The sequence below is a fragment of the Pimephales promelas genome, chromosome 12 (genome assembly GCF_988280905.1).
Source record: "Pimephales promelas chromosome 12, fPimPro1.hap1.1, whole genome shotgun sequence".
NCBI lineage: Eukaryota > Metazoa > Chordata > Actinopteri > Cypriniformes > Leuciscidae > Pimephales > Pimephales promelas.
Genome location: NC_142780.1, coordinates 24555364 through 24563498, shown reverse-complemented (window position 1 = coordinate 24563498; position 8135 = coordinate 24555364). Strand labels below are relative to the sequence as shown.

Sequence of the window (8135 nt, the reverse complement as noted above, 5' to 3'; positions counted from 1 at the left end):
TTCTTAAGGGGGGCATCCGTGATAACAGTGGAGCAGCAAACAGACGAAACGGGCTGACCGCTGCAGAATGCTTGTGCATGAGACATGATGACATCCTTCAGATAGCCTATGAGGGTATATCTGCAAGTTGGAGTAGGAAGTAGGCTATTTTTCTCGCTGCACTGGAAGTAGCAACTTGTTGTTATCCCTGTCCCCGTGTTCGGATCTTATAAATCATTCTATGACAATCACAAACCATGAAGCCAAATGATTTTGCGATAACCTGTAAGTATAGGCTACTTTAAGATTCTATATTTTGTTAGAAACTTAATCGTATTCATTTAAGTTAATTGCACGCGTCTTTATTTTTCATCTTCTAAATCTTTCTAAAAGTGATTAGGCTATTTTGTCTAAGAATTTGCTTTCCAATTAGATTATAATAAAAAAATTTAATTTGATCAAAGTGACTTGGATGCACTAATGCACTAATCACATATGCTAGATATGGTTTCGATATGGGAACACGAGCTGTTATGGTCATTGCATCTTTGTTTGCATCTGGAGCACCTGACTGCGTCCTTTAGCCTGCGTGCTAATTTTGGAACTATAATCATATAAAATTACTCTTGTATACAATACATAATAGTATAGAACCTTTTTGCACTTTCAGTTTGTAAGGGATCACTATAGCCTACATTAACCTCTTTTTGCATGCACAAGTGCTCGCTAATAAGTTTATCATCACTGGAGGGGTTGGGTTTAGGCAATCAGGCTACTGATTACAACGAGGGGGGTAATAATTTGGCAGGGGGTCGAAATTAAGTAAGCAGCGGTAAGCAGCGCTTTTTGGGGTGGATTCGATTTTGAATATTTAAATAGGCTACTTAAACTCCCTTAATTCTTCTAGATTAATTCTTGATGCCAGTTAAAAAGCTCAATGGCTGGCCAAATGCACAAACACTGCTTTTGATTTATACATCCGAGTAAATCCGCCCTTACGAAAAGTAGCCTAACCATGGCTGTAAGAGTAGCCTACTAGACTAGCCAGCTATGTGGTTATGGATTGATTACAATAACCACATTTTTACTATAAATACCATGGCTAAGCTATATGTAGACTAATCGCAAAACAATCGGTAATTTGGTTTGACTAAACATGTTTTTTATGTTTTTTTTTTTATCTTTTATTTTTTAAGTAGGCCTAAAGTTAAACCAAAAATGAATTTGCTTCAGGGCAGATAATTAAACAGTTTATATTCAGCAGTTTGAGATTTATTACGCCGATATTTTTAAATCAAAATATATAAACTTAGAACAACGTATTAAACATTAAAAAAAAAGATTTAACACAGTGGAGACTTAGAATGAATCGCTTTAGCCAATGTGTGATTCTTAAAAAGAAACCCAATTACTTCCTAATTGTGCCTACTTGCTTACGTCAATGAGGATATTTCTCACATAAAAAAAACAGTTTTGAAAATGTTTTTAGTTTGATGTTTACTATTAATATAGCCTAGCTAAACTAATATTTTAAATAGATTAATCATAAATTTGTCACATAGGACTATAAAAATATTCAGTCAACCGTTTCTCTAAATCTAAAAGTATTCTGAGTTTTGTCACAGAAATATGAAAATAGCAATAATTAATGCACATTTTAAAAACAATCTTATGTTCTGACAATTCTGTTCTCATTTTTTAAATTGTTTGTAACATTGATGGTCGACATTATCAGTTTTCCTTTGCTCAATGAACAGGCTTTATTTCCATTCTCTTGAATTGCTCAATGAAAGGATGTGGTTCAAGTTTGAAGTGCTGTTTTGAGATTTTGAAGAACCACTCGGTTTCCTATAATCTTAGCGAGCCACCTGGAGCCTTGTGCACACCAACATGGTCAGAAATGGTGAGTATCACTATCTCAATATCTTCAGTTAAAAAAATAAAATAATTGCCTAATAAGCCATTTGCTACCAGGCATTGTGGTAGCCTATGCACTAAAATGTGTGTTAGGGGGAAAGTCATAATTTACTTTTGTTCATTTTCAAAACACAAATGAAAATCTTTTTGGTAAAATCTGAACTTTCTGTCCCTCTTTTAACAGCTTTCTAAAGAGACTTGATGGCTTTAAATGATAAACGGATTAATTTTAGGGTTTTATTCACAATAAAACATTGATCAGTGACAGTTACAGACGCTAGAGATTTATAGAGCAATGTCTTCAGAACATTTTGAATAAACTGCTGAATTCATAATAGTTTTACTATCTCTTTATGAATGTTTCAAATGAATAAAGTCAGTAGAGAGACAGACATCTCTCAGATTCCATTAAAGAGATGTGCATTTGTGTTTCGAAGATGAACGAAAGTCTTACGGGTTCAGAACGACTTGACGTGAGGGTGAGCAAATGATCGTTTTGGGTGAACGAACCCTTTAAGTGTTTTTTAGTTTATAATAGACTGAATATTAGTTTGAAATAGACACAACAATGGCTGTGCACTCTTGGAACAAGAAGTCCAAAAGATGACCTTTGCTAAAAGTAAGGAACTCCCTCTGAAAATAGAATATTAAAATGAAACCGTATTTTCCTTGGAAGCACATGACAAACCAAATTTCTTTACTGTTTAAAAATAATTAGCGAGCTTATAGCACAGAGGATGTGTAATTGTGGTCTAATTTTCAGCTTGGTTTGAACATTGAAAGTTATACTGATTTAGAAGGCAAGGCACTTTTATTTATAAAGCACGTTTAAAACAGCCACTGCTGACCAAAGTGCTGTACAGTCAGTTCAAAAAATATAAAAAATACATAAATAATCCAACCAACATAAACATAACATAAGCACATCATAAAGCGCATCATAAAATTACATTTGACCAAACGCCAAAGAGAAAAAATAAGTCTTTAGTGATGATTTAAAACAACAAGAGGGTGAGTAAATCACAACAGAATTTTCATTTTTGGGTGAGCTATCCCTTTAATTCACTAAATAAAACATTTGTTTAACACAGACATGAAAAAACAGAAAGTCTGGAGGATACAGAGCACAGATAACACTTCTGCCCATTTCAAAAGACTATCAAAAACATTGTAAATGCATCAAAAACGCATTATGTGTTTTTTTTTTTTATTATTTATGTTTTTAGGAATTTGTTGTGGTTGATGAACATGGAAATGTGGATAAGACGAAGGTAGTATATCTGGAACCCCAGAAGTTGATTCTCAAAGGAAACATTGGTGAGGTCAAGCAGGTCACATACCGAACGGACTGTCCACACACTGGGGTAAACATCAGCATTATGGGCCTAGCCTAAATAGAATATTTTGAATTAAATATGTTGTTTAGTCTTCAGAGATTATGTTTCTCTTCTTCTTTCTGTGTTCCATTTTCTTGTGATTCAACAGCGTGCTTACACTGCAGAATGTCATGGTAAGTTTGTCCCAAGTGCCTTAATATAAGGGTTATAATGTTTGTAATTTCATGATTTAAGCTCATATTCAACAAATCAACATTCAAACAATGTTTTAAAACGCGTGTGACGCCATCACACTTATATTGTTGATAAAGCAAAGTCTAAGCTTTCAAATTATAGGTATCACCTCTCATACCCTAGACAAAAAACAGCTCATGAACAATGTGTCATCTTGCCAGAAAACCTAGAGAAGAGCTGTATCGCAATAATTGTACATGTATTGTTAAATATATGCACTAAATTATAAATGCATTTATTAAATGTTTTAAAAAATATTTATTTGAGCTCTGTTATGAAGCTGTAAGAAATATACCGATCATATACTGCATTGCTTACTTTAGGGGAAAGTTTGGGAATCTCCCAACAGGTACAACCCCCCCTGGCCCTATCCAGGAATTATTTTGTTGAATAATTATATTTTAAAAAATATTCATTAAAAATGTCTGAGTAAACAATAAAAATCTCTGTTTTGCATGGCAGATCCTTGTGTTGCCGATGAGCTAAGAACTACTCAAGGTAAGTTCAAATAAATACATTTTTATGTTGCTTGTAATGGATTTATGAGTAGTTTGAGGCTCTTGTTACATTAAATTTGTATGTGCTATTTAGAGAACAATATTTTTGGGAAAGGTTTTGTGGTGTTCTAACAGTACTGTTTTAGTATACATGGGCTGTTTATAATGTTAATTCAGTTAGTCCTGCTATTGTATGCAGAATAATTAAATACTTATACTAGAAAAATGTTAATCTTTTTGTTTGATACATAGGAGCATTGTTTAAGCATTATTTTTAATATGAGAGAACTGTGCTTCTGTTTGTATACCTTTCAGTATACAGCATAGTAGGCACGTTTCCAACAGGGGAAAGCAGAGATTTAAAAATGTCAATAGCAATCCCAATCTCATAGGCCAATTTTAATAGTTTTATTGTGAAATCATTTATTTTACACTGTTGGCTTTGTTGTTGCTTTTTAGAATAAATAAATAAATGTGACTTTTCTTTTGCATGCGTTGAGCTAAGTTTAAACCCAGCTTCTGTATGTTTTCTAGCCAGTAACACTACTCAAAAAACAGCCAGAGATCATGGCAATATGTATACCATTGTTGGCATCATCACCATCATCATCATCATCACCATTATCATCACCACTGTCATCTGTCTCCAAAGAAATAAGTGCCAAGCATTAAGGTAAAAAGTGGTTTTATGATATCACTGCAGAGAATATTTTTAATAAAAATATCTTAGATAGACCAGACTGTTGATAGACAATATGTCACAATAAAAGATAAATCATATTAGAACTTTTGAACGCAATGCCATGAAAACCGATAAGTGATGTAACCGATAAGTTAAGTGATGCATTTCAGAATATTTCAGAACATTTCAGTCATACATTTCAATTTTTAAAACCTACAGCATGAGTGGGGGCACATCCTTTTATAATTGGGTATGTGGTGGTGTTCAGAATTAATCATCAAACTCCTGTGTGAATACTATAGTATACTCCTCTCTTTACCGTAATTAATTCCATATAAATCTCAGCTGTTCTAGTAAGATTTTTCTTGTAAGATCTTTTTGGTTGCATTCTAAAAGATTTATATCCACTGCAGGCTATATCCCAATTCTGCTATTTTTAATGTTTTCAGGTGCATTTGGAAAGCAGTGCCAAAGAACGAAACCCCAATTGTTCAGGAGGTCACTGACGCCTCCAGAATAAGTATTAATGATAATGACTGATTAATGACTCACTCATAAGTAGGAGTGAGTTTTTTTTTGTTTTTTGTAGTAAAAGCTGTGGAAGCTCTTATTAATATTATTATTAATTATATTATATTAGTCTATATTATATGTAAGCAATAAGGTATGAGAGGCTGTGCTGTATTGTGAATAAGTCACGGCTAAAGGGCATTGTTGGGCACGACGCAAAGTGGAGTTTGAAAGGACTGAAAGTGAATGATGAGCATTGGGAGAAGATATCACATTGCACTCAGTCATTGTTATATGATAATTATACAATATTAAAGTATTTTTAACAAATATTAATCACACTTGTTATAACATAAAATAACTTACTGACAGTTTATATTTTGTACATTATATATATATATAGTAGATAATATTTATATATATATATATTGTATAATATATAATATACATATATTCATCTGTCTGTCTATCTATCTATCCATCTATCTATCTATATATATATATATGTATATATTTTTGTTATCTATCTATAGGCTATATATGGAATAATCTGAATCAGCATGTTTTCTTAATTATTTGACATTTAATTAATTACTTATTTGCTATGTCTTTTTATTAAACCCTGTTACTATTAACCTAGAGTCATATTTTAATATTAAACATGACCATTAAGAATCACTTTAGATGTGAACATGCAATAAACAATTTCTATTTTTGGAGCTTGTCGTGTTATTTCTTTTTCTTTTTTTTTCTTTTGATTTTATTATTTTTCATTATTGTTGAGTACCATCATTGAGCTTTTATTTCCCCGGCTCCAGGTCTGCAGCCTTCCCAGAATTATTTATTAACACCATGAATTATGATGACTCCCGTAGATGGCTTGCCACTCATCTTTAACTGTTTTTCTCTGTTTTTTTCTATCCTCCTGTCAAAGTGCTCCTGCTGCTCACTGATAAAAAAATAACAAAAAAAGATCTTGTCACTGTTGGATGTGTTTGGGTGTGCTGCCCAGAATTGATTAATTGAAAATGAATTGAAAATTGAAAAAATTACTTTAAAAACATGTCCATGTATGTCTCTGTAAGTCATTTATTTACTAGACGAGAGAGAGAGAGATTTAAATTTTCTTTAGTAGCTAAAGCAAACACAGACCTTCATGAGAACTTGGTAAAGACAGAGTATGATAACCCACATTAAGTGTACATACCAAACATTTTAGTCCAGATCAGTAAGCTATTTTAAGAAAAATGTATATTAAGATCTTTTGTGTGTTCACCATAGACTGTAAAAAAACAACAAAAAAGTTCAAATATTTCCAATATCTATAATGTTGCCCCAGAAACCATGATGTGGAGTAGCCTGTTTTCATTAAGGAGTAAACAGAAGAGGCCGTCTCACGCAAGCTATAGACAGCCAAAAAAAGAAAATTAATTTTGAAGTGAGTAGAGAAGACAGGGGCAGCTAAACCTACACATGGTAAGCTAAGTTTGAGCCAGACAGAACATCAACTTGACCATCAAGAACTTTTTGTCTCTCGAAATAAATTATAGACCTATCCATATAAAAATGAGTTGATAGCTACCTACCCAAAATTTATCTAGTTAGTCATTTATAAATAGGCAGGCCAAATACATGTTGCATCATTGCTAAACAACGTTAGCAGTTTATCCACCTCAATTCGTGTCGTTACAGCCTCCCCCTAGTACGCATCAGGAACAAGGTCTGCAACCTTCCCCTATTCCCCTAACCTCACTGTAGTGCTACACCCTACCAAAGCCCGTCAGTAGTAGGAGCTAAAAATAGGCCGCTTTTCCACTGCATGATACGGTTTGGTACATCACTTTGAGGCTTTTCTTTGTTTCCCCCAAAGGAGTTCCTAGGAACTAATCGTTCTAGGAACTCCTTTGGGGGATCCAAGTTTTTCTAGGAAAAGGTTCACCCGGTGCGCAGGATTACCAGCAGCACATAGGTCATAATGCGCGGACCCAAAAAGGTTACTCTGGGCCAACATAAAAGAAACAGCTCAGTATTTAAAGGTAATTTCCAATGAATTGACATTACAGAGTTTACCGGTATTTTGGTACTGATATGTGAAGATTGGAATACCAGTAAGAAGACTGAATGTCATTGCACATTTGAGTAGGCTGCAGGGGAAATTGTTTAGGTAAGTTTATGGTAAACTGATTGCTGTGTAAAAGGGGCTTATTGAGTCAACAATAGTATGCATAAAATCAAAAAAGACAATGCTTCCCAGTCGAGAGCATTGCTGCAGTTTACTGTAGTTTTTCTGCACATTTAAAAAGTCTAAACATTCATGCAGGTTTTCTATGCAAAACTGGGTGCCCAACGGCTTTACATTATCTTCCGTTCTTTTTAAAAATCATCGTGATTTGGAATCATAGGGTGTCACTGGTAAATGAAGTCTGTTATTATGGAAATATTAAAATGGAAATACTGAAAAAGGAGATAAATGCATTGACCTCTGTTGTAACCACAGCCAGTTTCTTTGTTCTTGTGTGTTTCCAAACTTTTGTTCTAAGTATATCATCGTTTGGTGAGCAGAACACGTGCTGGTTGATGAGAAGGGGAACTTGTGTAACTAGACAAAACCATGTGTATTATGTGGATAATGTTTATATGAGACATACCAATTCCACATAACAATGATAACTGATGATGCCTTAGGCATTGCCTAATGTCTGACACCTTAAATGCACTGCATTTTTTGCCTTAGGTTTCCTTGGTGGTCAAATGCAACTGTGAGTAGCCATTGCTTATTGGAGCTATGTAGCTTTTATTTTAATTGGTTAATTTAATAATGTTAATTATTAAATGGACCACATAAGCATGTCAGTGATATGCCGAGATTGTCCCAATTTACTCCTATTTGGGGTAATGAGCAATTTATACTTGGCAATAAAGATGGAGGATTTAAGTTATAGAATATAAGAGGCATTCAGAAAATTCAGGATCTATATG

General features: G+C 33.7%; 1 protein-coding gene across 1 annotated transcript; it reads left to right on the top strand.

Moving 5' to 3' along the window:
- Positions 1–5849, top strand: LOC120484771 (uncharacterized). The gene is made up of 7 exons (XM_089117796.1): positions 1–264; positions 1737–1882; positions 3123–3260; positions 3382–3406; positions 3930–3965; positions 4499–4637; positions 5096–5849. Exons 1-7 carry the CDS (start codon positions 237–239, stop codon positions 5184–5186), a joined length of 603 nt encoding a protein of 200 aa, XP_088973922.1. The 5' UTR covers positions 1–236; the 3' UTR covers positions 5187–5849.
- Positions 5850–8135: the final 2286 nt, after the last annotated feature.

What these genes read in the sequence shown, in the direction of transcription:
- LOC120484771 (XM_089117796.1), top strand. Translation starts at nt 237, where the DNA reads ATGAAGCCAAATGATTTTGCGATAACCT. An exon ending in AAATGATTTTGCGATAACCT is followed by an intron (nt 265 to 1,736) that starts GTAAGTATAGGC and finishes CTCAATGAACAG; the next exon opens with GCTTTATTTCCATTCTCTTG. An exon ending in TTACACTGCAGAATGTCATG is followed by an intron (nt 3,407 to 3,929) that starts GTAAGTTTGTCC and finishes TTTGCATGGCAG; the next exon opens with ATCCTTGTGTTGCCGATGAG.